The sequence below is a fragment of the Rhagoletis pomonella genome, unplaced genomic scaffold (genome assembly GCF_013731165.1).
Source record: "Rhagoletis pomonella isolate Grant_MI unplaced genomic scaffold, Rhpom_1.0 Rhpom_scaffold_00012, whole genome shotgun sequence".
Taxonomy (NCBI): Eukaryota; Metazoa; Arthropoda; class Insecta; order Diptera; family Tephritidae; genus Rhagoletis; species Rhagoletis pomonella.
The window spans coordinates 8,646,019-8,662,570 of NW_023458566.1; the positions used below are offsets into that span (position 1 = coordinate 8,646,019).

The 16,552-nt window shown below is 35.0% G+C and overlaps 1 protein-coding gene across 1 annotated transcript; it reads left to right on the plus strand.

Moving 5' to 3' along the window:
* The first annotated feature begins 2,706 nt into the window (after positions 1-2,706).
* Positions 2,707-4,902, plus strand: LOC118747455 (LIM domain-containing protein A). Its single transcript, XM_036481504.1, has 2 exons — positions 2,707-4,236; positions 4,315-4,902. The coding sequence occupies exons 1-2, from the start codon at positions 3,081-3,083 to the stop codon at positions 4,449-4,451; spliced, it is 1,293 nt and encodes a 430-aa protein (XP_036337397.1). The 5' UTR covers positions 2,707-3,080; the 3' UTR covers positions 4,452-4,902.
* The last annotated feature ends 11,650 nt before the right edge of the window (positions 4,903-16,552 follow it).

Below are 16,552 nucleotides of genomic sequence, written 5' to 3' on the forward strand. Positions count from 1 at the left end.
TTTCCCGTTAACAAGGACGAATAAGTATTGAAAATGCGATTTTAATAAGTTTTATCTTTTTAAGTTAATAAAGTTTGCTGGACGAAATTCGTCGTGCGTATGTTAGTTCTCAAACAATAATTTTTCCAAAAATATATATTGCAAATTTTCAAGGATATTTAAGGACAAAATTTGTAAAGGATATTTTCCACACCCATTCGCCCTTATGCACAAAATTCATCTTTAATCTTCTTCTTCTACTTCAATGGCTGTAAAACAGAAATCTTATTCATCTTTGCTCGTGGATTAAAAAACTCCTGTTAAGCAGCGTGAAACTTCGTCTATTCGTCTATTAACTTAAATAAATAGTAGCATCAAACTGCCGGAAAAATGATGAGACGAGACTAAGACGCTTCTATGTAACAGTAAGTATATAAGAGGTATCTTCTCAACAACATTATAAGCGTAAAAACACAGAAACACTGTATGCCATATTGTACTTTCTGCTGGTAGAACTACGTGCCAAACTGGTCGCAAGCGGTGCGGAATGAAGTGGTCAAATACTAGTTAAGCATTAACGCTGCTGCTTTTCCAAAGAAACAGCCACCAACATTCTCACGCACTCACCTACTCGCTCACAAGCTCACGCATTTACAAATGTACATATGTTAGTCAGATTTAATTAAATTGATTTTAAATTCCTAAAGTGCTGGCAATGATCGTCGAAAATATTTACGAATGTCTCTCGTTTTGTAGCCATATTAAATTTTTTACTTAAATTGATATTTAAGTTCATTTAAATTTTTCGAACGGGCGGCAACCTTGCACAGATTTGACGTGCGTATCGTCAAAAAAAAATTATTTAATTTAACTTGTCAATTAAATTGATTTTGCATTTCTAAGCAGGTAGCAACCCCCTTTAAAAATATTTGCGAAAGCTTTCTTAAACCTCTCTTATTTGGTGCTCACATTCAAATATTTTTTTAATTTCTTTCTTTAATTGATTGTAACTTTTTGTACATGTGGCAACCCCCTTAAAGAATACTGTCGAAATCGATCATTTTTGGAGACCTTTCGTTTGTCACACACATCGTTGTGGTATTTTATTTAGCTTTTAAATTAATTGACTTTTACATTTTTATTAGGTGGCAACCCCCTTAAAAAATGTTTTCGAAACAAAAAGTTTTGTAACTTCCTTCTTTAATACCCAATAGTTGTAATATTTTAGTTAGCTTTTTAACTAATTGATGTCAACCTTTATAAAGGGTGGCAACTCCCTTCATATAATATCACATATGCTAATCCAGGCTACAACCTATCTCCTTGCCAAATATCATAGAAATATATGTATATCACTCACTCATTAACAAACTTACACATTTATTAGTTAGTTTTTTTTTTCTTCATCTTCTATCTGCTCAACTATCTTTTATTAAGTAAGATTTTGAAAGACTATCTAATTTTGGCGTGTGAGCAAAGGAAAATTTTTAAACAATGCTCACCATTGTAAGTTTAACGTGAGAAAATCAAAACAAAACAAAACAATCACACAAACAACTCTGAGTGCATCACACGAACGCACGCCAACGTCAGAAGTCATTCGCGCCCAATGGAAACTCACACAATGTGCATACGAGTTTGAAAACTTTTCGCGAATCTTGGTATCAATAATTGTTTAGAGCGTAGCATAAATTCCAAAATGACGCACGAAACTCACGTGCACTCACAGGACAAAACAAAATACAGTGCAATTAAGCGAAGGTATAACACAGCGACAAAGCCACAGCTAAACAAAGTTGCACACTAAGAAATAGCAGCGCCAGCAAAAGTCACGTTGCTAACACTTACACCTCTGGCCAAGGCGCAATCCTTTCTTCAGCAGCGCCTTGTGCATTGACTGCGCCAGCGACGAATGTGTCTGCTGGAGTGTAAGAAAGCAATCGCTGTTGAATAATTGCTTGAATAGGGTGCGAAGTGTATGCAAAGCTGCGAGTTCACACTTCCGCCTGGTCGCGTGTAAATACAGAAACGTTTCGCCGCTGCGCTCTGTGCAAAGTGTGCTGGACGGTCACATTTAGCCGCTCCAAAGCTGCTGGACATCACGCCAAGCACGCGTCTTTGGCAGCTGTCAAACGTATGTGACTTTGGGCACTGGTGGTGGGCTTGGCATTGTATGCATTTCAGGCCGCTGGCCGCTTTGAAGATACATACATACATTATGAGCGCAATGTGTGCTATGGGAAAATTTTAGCCAAGAAGCTTTCAACAACACTTAACAACAAACGTATGCAAATGTAATATGCCAGTATGCTTTGAGTTTCCGCACACGATGCAAAACGAGACCAGCGGACGACGACGACGACGACGACGACGACGACGATGAGGCACACAATCGCATACACTCGGAGAGCGCAAAGTTCACGAACACTTGTTGCTACTGTTGACAAAGCTCGCAAAATCACACACTTCACACTTCGTTTGTGCACAGCTCACGCGTACGAATACTTTCGAAAGTTTCTATGTTACAGTTATGTGCCTTATGCTGCGCTGTTGTTGTTGCCGCTAGCAGTGGCGAAGGTTGCATACGACGCAAGTAAGCTTCGCATTGGCCCTCGTAACGATGTTGCGGTAATGAGGACGACGAATGCGTCCCTGACTCAGCACGGCTATAAAAGCGCCAGCGATTGCTGGTAGCAGACATATGTTCGTCGCGCTTCAGAGCTGAAATATCTCAGTGAAAATTGCGGAATACTTATACAGCAAGTAAAAGCAAATACCGTTGATATTTGAAAAGCTAAGAGAACTTTTTTGAAGTTTTGAAAGAAAAACTAAAACATTTGAACATTTAAAGTGCAAGTGTCAGCAAGCAAGCTATAAAAGTGAATTGCATATTTTGCAAACAAAAAGACAGTTTCAAAGAACTCTTAAAGAAAATATTTTGCAAAAAAAAACAATTTTTCGCAAAAAAGCGTGTCCAACTAACAGAGACCAAAGTGTTTTTGAAAAAGCCAACAAATCGGCTCAAAGAACTCTTGCATTAATAATTGTGCGAAAACCACTAACTTACCAGAAGTTCAACAAACAAAACGCCAAACACAAAAATGGATAACTCAACGCCGCAAAATTGCAGCAATCAGCAAACGACATGCTGCTCCAAGTCAGCAGCAGTTTCAACTTCGAAAAACACTACATCCTCACCCATACACGACGATCACAAACCCTCTTCCTACTCATCATCTGCATCGTCTTCCAGCGATAGCAAAATGCCCAAATTCAAAACCGCACGCGATCTGAAAACATCGCGCGGTTTCCTCAGCTGCATCGGCAAGCATTTAGGCTGTCCTTTCCTCCAACAAACTTCACGCCAAGCAGCGCAACAACAGCGTCATCCGTACATCTACAACAGTCAGGATGATTTGCCCAGCTCCTCGACCGATTCATTCTCCCTGAGCTATGAGCGCGCTTCGCATTTGGGCTTCCACTTGACGGGCTCAAACATCGACTTAACCCACAGAGCCGCCGATAATCTGGCGCATCAGTCGAGCGTGCAGCCCAAACAGCACACTCACCGCCAGCAACATTCCCAGCACGCTTCACGCAATACACTCTCCTCATCGGCGTACAGCGGCTCATCTTATTCGCCTGCATTCTGCTCATTCGATGTTGATTGTTTGGTGGATGCCTACAATGGCGATGGCGATGATGAAGCGGATGTCTGCGCCTCTCTAAAAATGTACCATCACCAGCATCACCAATCCGATGCACATGTGGCGCATAGTTGCAGCAGCTCAGAACACAACACCGATACGAATAGCAGCGATGAGGATGATGAATGTTCCACTCATGAAGAATGTTGCGAGCAGCAGCAAAAGCGCAAAAATAAACATGAACAACTGCAGCACCACCAGCAGCAGCATCACCACCAGCAGCATCAACATCAGCAAAAGCAGTCCACCTCAACGCATAGACGTCTACATTTGAGCCGCCTCTCAATCGCTTCGTCAGTGACACGCATGCTAAACCATTTCGCCAGCAGCACGTCGATGAGGTCGTTGTCGTGCAGCAGCACACCGCTACGCTGTTTCAAGGATGCCAAGCCGAAGGAAGCTGATGACGTAGTGCATTTGAATGGCAGGAATAAGAATGAGGCCAAGAAGCATAGCTTGCCGAATACGTTGTCTGCATCGTCGAGCGGTAGCAGGAGTAGCAGCAGTGGCAACAGCAGCAGCGGTAGTGGCAGCGGCAGCGGCAGCGGCGGTAGTAGCAATCGTTCGATGAGCAGTAACAATAACAACCGCGCCAACAGCAGCAGCAGCAGCGGCAGCAGCAGCACAGCTAATGGCAAGAAGAAGGAAAAGAAGCAGCAGAGCATCTTGCGTCCGCCAGTGCACTACGTCTACATGAAGGGCATGTCCGGCCTGTATTCGCGTGTGCCGCGCTACACTGTCTGCTCGCCTTATGCAATGCATTAAATCGACGCCAGGCGGCAGGCGGTGCGCAGAGCACGTTAGCGTAGGATAAGAAACAAATTTGAAATTTGATGAAACTGAACACAGACGTATCGCAAAAGAGGCTGATTAACTAAGTATTGTAGTCATAGACAGAATAAGCTTCGGAGAAGCCGTTTATTTTTCCACGTAGACAGCAAAAGACTTGTAATTAAAAATTCATTAAGTATTCGAAATACACGTACTAAGTATATTTATTGTAGTCGCAAAATACTAGCAGTAAGTTTTTAGGCGTAAGCAGGCAGTTGTTTAGGTTCGAATTAAGGAAGTAAAAAAGAGAAAATAATAATTGGAAATCGTAGTGCCTCGAGTTAATGATATGAAAGGTTATCGAATAAGATTAAATGTATTTATGTGAGTCTAACTGAAACAGGCAGTGAAATGCGAAAAAATGCAAAACTAAAAAAAAATCTAAAAAAAGACAAAATTGGAATGTACGGAAGAACTAGTTTCCGAATGAAAAAAAAAACAGATTCACTGAATGAAAACAAAATACCAAAAAAAAAATCAAAAAATACAAAAAAAAAATATAAAAAAAATACAAACAATTGGTAGAAAATTAAAAAAATAAGCACTACTAGTAACACCATTGTAATAGTTTAACTAAATTAAATGTAAAACTTTGCAACTTTCTTCCATTCAAAATTGCATTTTTTCTAAAAGAAAGCGATATATTTAACTAAATGAAAATGCGAAAGTCATTCAAAAAAAAAAGCACTGAAAAGTTCAAAGTATTTCTTCCAAAATGACAAGGAAAAGTATTCAACTATCAAATAGTTTAAAAGCGAGCTGTATTTAGCTAAAAAATTGAGACTATAATTAACACTTGAAAAAATTGATAATTAAAAAAAAAAAAAATAAATAAAAATGTATTAGCATAAGTATATTAAGTAAGAAAATCTATTTTTTTTGTGTTGTATGACACATCTTTTTTAAATAAAAACTGAATTTTTGAAAACATACTCACTGCACTATACTTTCCAATTCGCTTGCAAGAATATTGCATACATTTAGGGTGATAGAAAAAATTATTACTCCGTTGATTATTCGTTAATTTTTTGATTTTATTTATTTTATTTATTTCTGATTTTTTATTTCTTTATGTATCGAGTTAACAATTTTTATTTTTGTTGTCTACTCATAGGCGTATAGAAAACCAAATCATGTAAAAAATTTGTCTGTATTGGCTCTTAGGATAACAAGGACTTTTTTCTTTGGTATGCTTTCAGCCTTTTGTGTATTATTTTTTTTTCTTTTTTCACAATCCTAAAAGTATGCACTTGCCTTACTGAGCTTTCAAGAAACGCAACACTACTTCACACTTCGGCAAAGTTAAAAATTTACTAGCTTCTCAAAAGCAAACTTTATTCTGCTAAAATCCAGCATACATACTTACACACCTATAAAAACGGCTTTAATAAAAAGTATATCCTTAATTTGAGCCTTTAATGTTCTAACACTAAACTCTTTCTCAAGCCAAGGTAAAACAAAAGTAATTAAAGGAATGCTAAACAAAGAAATTTATTATAATAAAATAAAATTAATAAAGCAAACAGTATTAATTAAATTTTATTAAAAAAAATATATTTACAATTTTTAAATTTCTATCAATATACAAGAATTCTAAAATTATTAAATAATATTTTTTTCATTTTTCTCAACAACTAATAAAAATATAACTTTCTACTTTCAAAAATTATCAAGTCTGCAAAATTCAGAAAACCAGAGTTGGCTAGTAAATTTCTTTAAAATGTATAAAATTTCTGAATAAAATTTTTATTTTTTTCAGAATTCTAAAAGTATCTATTCAATTTTCAAATTTCCACCTCTTCAAATTAGTTAAAAACTAAAAACAAATCCAGCGAAATCTTGCAAATTAAATAATTAAAAAAAAAATCTGAATTTGTGAAAATTCTTAATTGAAAATTTTCAAAAGGCATTTCCTCCATACTCTTTTTACCGATTAGTAAAAACAATTTACTTTTACTTTCAAATTTTAAATCTTAAATCTTTGATTTATAAAATAATTCCCATTTATGAAAAAAAATATTTTGAATTTGAAAATTCAATTATGTATTCATAAATAAAATTCTAAATTTCTCAAAAAATTTAAATATTTATTTTTGAAAATTTCTAAATATAACTTTCTTCAATTTCCTTTTAGGACATTATTCAAATAATATATTTTTTTTTACAAATACATTGATTCAAATCTGGACCAATCATAAAGTTCGATTTTTCAAAAATTAAGTTTAAACTGAAACTCCGCATCTTAATTCAAACATAAATAAACGATTTGAAAAGTTTAAAAATGTCTGATTTTGTAAGTTAGCAAAAAGTTTTCGTTTGGCACTTAAAAAAAATACAATTCCGCGAAGGCTACGAATAGTAATTAATTTTGGCTAAAGTCTGAAAATATTTAAAAATTTTTCAAACCTTTTACAAAAAAAATTTTCGGAGTTGTAACAAAATAATCCAAATATTTAAAATTTTAAACTAGACATCTTCTTTGCGAAAAAAATTAGTTTTAAAAGTTTCTGAGCAAGAATTTTTCAAATTATTCAAATTAATATGAACTCTCTCTTAAAAAACATCGAATTCCCACTAATTATACAACTTTAATTTTCATAAACGAATTAAAAGTTTTCAAACTCGATTTTTTTTCATCGTAACTAAAAGATTCAAAGGCTTACGAATTCCTGATTTTATAATTGAATAAAAAAATATAGAAAAATTACTAGAAAAATTATTCTACAATTTATTTCAAAATTGAATACCTTCTCTAATAAAAATTGTGAAATATCATTTAAAGGATTTTCTTTAGAGATTATTTGACAGGAGACAAAATTTTGGTTAGTAAATTAAAAATATGCCAATTTTTTATTTTTTTTTTTAATCAAAGCATGTTAAGCTTGGCAAGAGAACGGATTTAGTATTTTATCGAAGCTATACTTCACATAAAAGCTAAAAATGTATGATGCCAATATTGAAAGTTATCAAAGCAAATTAAAAAAAAATACAAAAATTTAGAGTGATTTAAAAATAAATCGAAAGCTAAATAAACATCAAAAAGCATAGGACTTAAAGAAAAAATTGAAAAAAAATCTATGAAATATGAAAAAACCTACTTATGTACATTGGTCTAATATGAAAACAAAAACAACAACATGGCTGTCAAACAGTGGTATACGTGGTGTTTCTAAATATAAATATTTACTAAACAAACTCGTTAACTTATTTGGTATTATAAGCTTTGTCGATATGTAAGCTCTTATTTAATACCTAAGTAAAAAAAAGTGTATAACAAAAAAATAGATATATTTACAAATGTAGCTTAATTTTCAACTGAATGTGTAGCTGATGGTATTTATTAATAAAACTTAAAAAATTCTATCAGAAAATCTCTCGCAAAACTACTTGTTTTCATTACATTTCCCAGCTAACTTTGCACCACAGCTTGCCACATGCTTGTTGCTACTAAAAAAGCTCATAGCAGCTGATTTTCCGAAACCCGCTAATTTGGCGCGAGTGCACGCGCATCGGCTAGGGCGCACAACTCTGCTGTAACAACCGAAAGCTGTACTCTCGCTTTGCTTTCGCTAAAATTTCACTCTCCAATTTCTCTCACTCACGCGCTAACTCTGCGCATGCGCCATTAACATTTGAAATTTGTTGTGGGAACACTTGCCATCGTACCCGAGTACACTTCACATTTGGCACGTCATCGACAAGTACTACAACAGCAACAACAACATAGCAGATATCTGACGACACACCTTCTCCCATACAGTGTTGCAAATAAGTATGACACTCAACAAATGCAATGCACTTCTGAAGGACTCCTTGTTGACCTTATTACCTTTTTTTTTTTTCGATCGAACTTAGCCAAGTTAACGGCAAATGACGACAAACATTTCCTTGCTAACGGAATGCCAATGATTCGAAAGTGCTGCGGTTGGCAAAGCATTTGAATATTATCCGGCAGATACACACAACAGCATGGGCCAAAAAAAATAAGTTCAAAAATCAAAATTAGAAGGTATTCACATAGTTGCTGTTGTATGTATGTATGTATGTATAGGTGGTGAAGGCAATGCAATGTTTACATAGTTTGCTGCCGGTTGAGGCTGAAAATAGTAACTAAATAACCTTTGCGCGAATGCTGCTTAAAGTGACGGCCAATTCGGCATTCGTTTGAATACAGATAGTATCTACATATGTATGTAACTGTACAAATATATATGTATTCACAATACAAGCAACCTATGTATGTATGTACATCCGTTTAGACATATTTATGTATAATTGCACTCGTAGTACAGCCGCTAAGGTCCTCTTTGACGTAGCTGTTCGAATGTTGGTGAGCCAGTAGTTCTGCTGCATTTGCAATTTATCATCTCAGACACCGAGAAACGCATGAGGACAATATATTTGGTATATTTTTTTTATCGCTATTTTTATCGATATCGGTAGCCATCTTTCAGAAATCGATTAATCTATCACCGGCATGATTATAGCTTTTAAATTGAAAAATTTCAATTTTTTTTTGCCATTTTGTGTACGCTATTCCAAGCTTTTATTTAACAAGCGCTTTGAAGCGTTCGTGATAACAATGCAGTTGATAAAACTCTGCCGAAAGAATCAAAACTTGAAACAATAAACCCGAAAAGCTTTTCTCGCCAAACTTAAATTCAGAAACTGACAATAGGGAAAAGACAGAATCCAGAAAAATCTATGACAGACAAACTAAGTAAGCAAGAAGTACAAAAAGTGCTCCAACGTCTCATCCTCTTCAAGGCAGGATGGACAAATGGATTTGTCATTTGCCACGTGGACTGAACAGTCAGCAGTCAGCAACAAGTTGCATGCAGTCCCGTCTATACATGAGAGCAAAAAACTAAAAAGGCCTTCCGAGATTCAAGGCAACATCAGTTTTGCCTTAAGTGCAGCTTTACTGTCCCTGCAGACAGATAAACTCCTTGCCTTCCTCCACCTATTTTCCACCATGTAGTCCATGGCTTTGAGGATTGCATATCCCCCCCGTCGAGTCTCCCGTGGACCCATGGGGATCGTCCTGGACCACTTTGGGAATCACTGGTCTAAAATTATCTTCTTTGAAGAAGCAAATTATTCGTATTAATCAGTGTAATTTCTAACTCGATTTAAGAGCGATGAACAGTTGTGCTATCTACATAGAAGGATCATCTTTATTTTCTATTTGAGCTTAATTAATTGTAGGAAAATCAATGTCACATATAAATTCTTAGATATTTTACCCAAACTTGCGACAAACTTTTTTTCTTACCCTACAGTGTTAGTGTCGTTTACATCTTTTAATCAATGGCGCATGAAATTATCTTATGAATATCTACATATTGCACATACGCTATGCAACATTCCCATATACATATTCGTGCACAAAGAAAACTCATTAGCAGCATTGCAAAAGCAACAAAATTGCCAACACATTTAATTACAAAGCGTGTAATGTTTATACTACACGTGAAGCGCGCTGATTATAAAGAGTTTATTGGCTGAGTGCTTGAACTGATGCCGAATACTATGCTGATAAGTCAAAACATCTGGTCAAACCCGCGGTGCGTGTACAATCTAATTTAACACACAAACAAGGCAAAGGAACAGAAACTTAATTAAAGCATATATGTATGTATATACATATGCAAGCAGACATACATATAAGAACGTATGTTTAAAAATCAGAAGAAGCAATCCGAAATATTGAATACTTTTAACTTTATTATTTATGCGTCGTAAAATTTGCATTGCTGTCTCCAGTATATACACTTACAACTAATATAATTGCTTTAAATAAAAATATCCATACTTAATATATCTACTCACATACACATGTCATCAATTTTTCTATTTTCTATTATCAATTACCTTTTATTTTAATTGGAATCACTTTTCATCGTTCATTGACAGATTTCAGGTGACAAATTACTTGGCTGTAAATACAGATATGTTTTCATATATGTATGTACATATGTGTTTATATGTACATAAATATTTTTGAACTCCTGATCATTTACTCCTATCTGGGTGCGATTTTTCATCTATTGTCTAATTGCATGCACACAAAGTCAAACAGTTCATAGTTTAATTGAGGCGGTTAATGTCCGACTGATTAAGTATGTACATTAGGGTGGTCCAAAAAACATAGAAAAATCACCTTATTTTATTTTTCCTGCTGCCACCACCCAGAACTGAAGAATACCAAAAAAAACCGGATATGTATTTTGTACACCTTTCGTGTGAAACCCATATTGTTGCATTAAATAAGTTTAAATTTTTAATAATCATTGTTCTATTTTTTAGAAATACTTTTTTTTTTTTAATACTTTTAAATATCTTCCAACGCTTTTATTTTTGATGAAAAAACTTAAATATTTTATTGACCTTAAAACAATTTCAAACAATTAAATATCTGGCAACCCAATTTTTCACAATTTTTTACCACAAGCCTACAGAAAACGTCTTGTAGAATAAAAAAAAGAATTAAACACATACATTGAGCTGTTCGTGCGTGATGTGGTTATGAAAACATACAACAACTTATTTTTGTAGTAAAATTTGTAAGTTAAATAAGCATCATAGTGTTATTTTTTGAAGACATCTGAAGGAAAACAGTCGTATTCGGCCAAAAATATTTATTTCTAACGACTTTATAGCAATTTTACGAAAAAAATTATTTTCCCCATGTAAAATTTCAAAATAATAAAAAATACGTGTATATTTATTTTTTATATTCTTCAGATCTGGGGGGTGGCTGGAAAAAAAATTTGGACCACCCTAATGTACACACACATGGAGCCGAATATTCAACGTGGTGAACTTTTTGAAAAGGTAAATTAATATGTCGAATGCGTTCGGAGACATATCATATTTTCATATCATAAAAATGTTTACATATGTCGATGCTTTTGCAAAACCGCCTATCTGACGGCAGTCAAATTTTACAGGAGAGCGAAAAACGGTTTTTCTTTGAAAGCATTACCTTAACAAGCAGTATTTTCTCTAGCTATTATTTTACAAATCTGTTGTTTTAATAACGAGTTTACGATTCTTATGCATAAATCTCGATGGCTGGAGTTCAGGGTTACCAAATCTAGTTTTTGTCACAATGGTGATATGCGCGTATTTTGCAACTGTTCGATGGGCGGTTTTGCAAAAACATCAACGATATGTATGTATGTATATATTTGTGATGCGTTTTAAGTCAATATATAGTCATTGACATATGATACTTTGTCGTAATTAAATCATCCCCATACATACGTACATATAAACGTGCCAGAAATACATAAACTAAAATATCAGATCATTTTGTTTTTATACCTCATTTTTGAAATTCGAACGAATGGCGCCGATCGGCTGATCTTCGAAAAAATGTCGTCGCGTATTATATACATATGCCTACATATATAGTTATGTATGACTTTGCGAATAGATAGCAACTCTAATCAAAAATATTTTCAAACATTAACTTTCATACACATTTTTAACAGTGGGCAACCGTTTTCATAAAAATAAAACCTTATTGCACTTCTAGAGGCCGAGCCTTTTAATTTGACACGTCATTTTTGAAAATCGAACGAAAGAAATAATGTTACTCATACGCCATGTATCCACGCGTTTCATCAAGCAACATGTTTCCTATCAACATAAGACATAGGGAGTTATGTTGACCTCAAATACAAGATTTACTGGTATACTACTTCATTCGGTTAATATTTATTTGTATGCCGATTCGATGCAAGTTTGGAAAATATAACCATTATCCATATGTGAGGAAATACTTTAATTCAATTACAAGACAAAAATGGCATAATGGCCAATTGAATTTCTGCCACAATTCGGAGGAAACACTTGGTCAAACATTCATCAAATGTAGTCGCAAAAATAGTATTATTATTTTTATAGTGGCCACAATCTTCGCCCTAAATCGCTTTCGATATTGGGTAAATTTGAATTATCTCACAAACCGAAGGCTCAATAAATAGGCGAATTCAATACCAATACATGGTTTTTTCCAATGAGAATTGGTTAAATAGTTCTAAGATTTGTCACAAAATAAAAATAGTACTTATGTACTAAGTAAGCACGATTCTGAAAAATCTTTATACGGACTTGTTCTTCTTTTCGCTTCCATGAATACCAAGTGAAACAAAGGACATCTTCAATGCCTGCGCGCCATCTGGTTCTATTTCAGGCAATCTCTGTGTGCGTCTTTAAGCTTAACCCGATCGCTTCGCCTTTCGATGGACTGTTCTTCTCCAAGTTCGGCCTCTGCCGATTAGGGGATTCAAATCCCCTGCTGCCTTCATCTTTGCACAAAGTACGGCCCGACCACTTCTATTTCTCTCTTTGAGTCCAGATATCAAGCGGCTCCGTGTTAGCCTTTCTGAGCAACTTGGCTTTATTTATTAAGAGGTCAATGTCTTCGACAGTGCCGCCACCAGGGGCTCGCTGTGCACCGTCTAGCAGCCATTGCTTCCAGCAAATATTTAACACTGGCCCGGGAATTTACTTGGAAACAAAATGGCAAAATTGCAACAGATTTCCGGATTAAAAAAAAAAAAAAATAATAATAATAATTTTGGCGGAAATTTCATGAAAAAATTGTCCTAAGTGCAGCGCATAACTTTTGGAAAAAGTAAAAAATCTTCTACATTTCTAAAAAAAGGGAAAGCATAGGTGCACATAAATATATTAATTTTCTATAGAATTTCTGATAACTTGCCTGAAAACAGTTGGACTTTCCAGCAAGACATAGTTGTGATCACAACTGTATGAAAAACAAAATTGTGCTTTGGTGTAACCAAGAATCGACTGTTTGATTATAACGGGTGATTTTTTTGAGGTTAGGATTTTCATGCATTAGTATTTGACAGATCACGTGGGATTTCAGACATGGTGTCAAAGAGAAAGATGCTCAGTATGCTTTGAAATTTCATCATGAATAGACTTACTAACGAGCAACGCTTGCAAATCATTGAATTTTATTACCAAAATCAGTGGCAGAAAATCCGCTTTTTTATCGACAAATTTTGTTCAGCGATGAGGCTCATTTCTGGTTGAATGGCTTCGTAAATAAGCAAAATTGCCGCATTTGGAGTGAAGAGCAACCAGAAGCCGTTCAAGAACTGCCCATGCATCCCGAAAAATGCACTGTTTGGTGTGGTTTGTACGCTGGTGGAATCATTGGACCGTATTTTTTCAAAGATGCTGTTGGACGCAACGTTACGGTGAATGGCGATCGCTATCGTTCGATGCTAACAAACTTTTTGTTGCCAAAAATGGAAGAACTGAACTTGGTTGACATGTGGTTTCAACAAGATGGCGCTACATGCCACACAGCTCGCGATTCTATGGCCATTTTGAGGGAAAACTTCGGAGAACAATTCATCTCAAGAAATGGACCGGTAAGTTGGCCACCAAGATCATGCGATTTGACGCCTTTAGACTATTTTTTGTGGGGCTACGTCAAGTCTAAAGTCTACAGAAATAAGCCAGCAACTATTCCAGCTTTGGAAGACAACATTTCCGAAGAAATTCGGGCTATTCCGGCCGAAATGCTCGAAAAAGTTGCCCAAAATTGGACTTTCCGAATGGACCACCTAAGACGCAGCCGCGGTCAACATTTAAATGAAATTATCTTCAAAAAGTAAATGTCATGGACCAATCTAACGTTTCAAATAAAGAACCGATGAGATTTTGCAAATTTTATGCGTTTTTTTTAAAAAAAAAGTTATCAAGCTCTTAAAAAATCACCCGTTATAACACACCCCGCGGCAAGGAAGGACAAGCATTTAGCATATTTCTACCATGAGAAAGAAAACTCAGTTTTTTTGACAGCATTAATCAAAGCAGAAATTAGGCCAGACATTTTGGAAAATATTTGCACAAAATTATTCAAATTTATGCTTGATAATAAACAGCAAATTTATAGACATGTATAAGCGCATAATGGGGGGTATAATCGAATGTATTGTTGTATTAAAATATTTTTTCTATAAATCAAGCACCAAACATCCTTGAATTTACTATTTGACAATTGTAATTAATTTTTTCTACCTGAAAGCGCGTCAAGGACACAAATCATTCGCTATTTCTAGCAGCTACACCTGTCGGCCATAATTCTTGCGTTGTGGCTAACACCAACCAAATAGCTTGTGATTGTTGGGAGAGCTCACAGTTTTATTTGTAGTAGTCTGCAGTGTTGCTAGTTAATTGCTGCATGCTGTATGCACGTTTGGTGGTTTGTATGCATACTTGTGTATGTGTTTTTGTGTATGTATGTTACAGCAAGCAACAGGCAAAAACATTAATCTCATTTAAAGCTAACAAATTGATTTATCCTTAACTGCTTTAATCCAACCCCCCCTTACATACGCTTTGCATGTTGTTATTTTTGTTCTTTTTATGCCGTTATATATATTTGCTATTGTATTGACGTCTTTCTTTGTTGATATGTCGACGTCGTCGCGACACCATGGCGTTGATACAGCTACAATAGATTATGTCGTTGATGTGTAGACGCATTGATAGATAAAGTGGACGCGAGTTGGGAATATTTGTACCTACACACTTATTTATGTATTTACATACATTCGCAATTGGTATGGTAATAGCTTTATTGCAGACATTTAATAGATTCAATTGCATTTAAATTGTTTTATTGCACACTGTCGTTTGATGCATGAATGACGTACATAAGTAAATGCCACCGCCATACACGCCCGCGTTTACCAAATGTGGTTGCATTTTTTACTATCGTTAGAGGGAGAATTTAAAAATATATACATTCATGTATGTACATATGTTCAATTTGATTTTATTTTCATTCTATTGGTATCAGTCTGGCAAACATTGCTTTGTTCTAAATAAGCGTAAGTTATTGACCGGATTCTTTATGTTACTCATACGCCATGGCAAGTATGGAATGGAAATACATGGCGTATGAGTAACTTTTAATTTAGCAAGAACATGCAAGTTTTTGAGATGCCCAAAGCTTAGCTTGTGGTTCCTCACAAAATAATACCAACGGCATACTAAATCACTGGTAATAGGGCTGCAAGATTCGTAGCTCGGCATAACGGCTTGAGCATTAACTACAGAGATTTCAAACACAAAGGACCACTGTGACCATCGAATGAACTTTTAAACCTAACCTAACACAACTTGGTATCATCTAAATAATTAGATGAATCTTATATATTTTTTTTAATCTCCCGTCAACCTGTGCACCTATAAAAATAGCATAAATTCAAATGCTAACTATGGGAAAATAATACCCTAAAATCTTAGTATTACACTATTTTTAGCACTGCAGTTGACGATTTATAAAATGCACTACTTACATATATACATATGTACATACATACCTACCAATATCCATCTATGCTTAAGCCGGTCTAGTTTTTCTCATTTTAGCTAAATGCATACGTTTGAGATACACCTATGCTTTGCATTTCTAAATATGGCGCTTGTACTTATTCACTCAAGTGCGTATTCATTGCCGACTACATATGTACATACATACTTACCTACTTACCTACAGGCAACACAATGACTACTTCAAATATTTTAATGCAATTCATATTGTTTTGCAGATTCTGCAAGAGGACAATGACTGCTGCTGTGATTATCCAGAAATGCAATGTCAAAGCGTGAGAGAGAATGAGTAACATGCATATATATGTATGTGGTATATAGAGAGAAGAATGGGAGCAAATATATAAAGGGTTGCTTTAAATGAAAGTGGTTTTGAACAAAGGCATAGTAAAAAGTGGGTATTTAAGGGCATCTCGTATTTGAAGATAATTTAATTGATGAATGAATTTTAGATGTGGCTTCAAAAGTCGGCCTGACTTGAAAACGGTTCAAGATACATATAAGCTGGGAGAAGTATTTCAGAAAGTTATATTACATAAACTATCAAAAGCCTTAATTAATGTTTCCTTTATGAATATGAATATGAATATGAATATGAAAATGAATATGAATATGAATATGAATATGAATATGAATATGAATATGAA

Coding starts and splice junctions, on each gene's coding strand:
- LOC118747455 (XM_036481504.1), top strand. CDS start 3,081: ATGGATAACTCAACGCCGCAAAATTGCAGCAATCAGCAAACGACATGC. Junction 4,237..4,314: donor CAGCGGCAGCGGCAGCGGCG/GTAGTAGCAATC, acceptor GCAGCAGCACAG/CTAATGGCAAGAAGAAGGAA.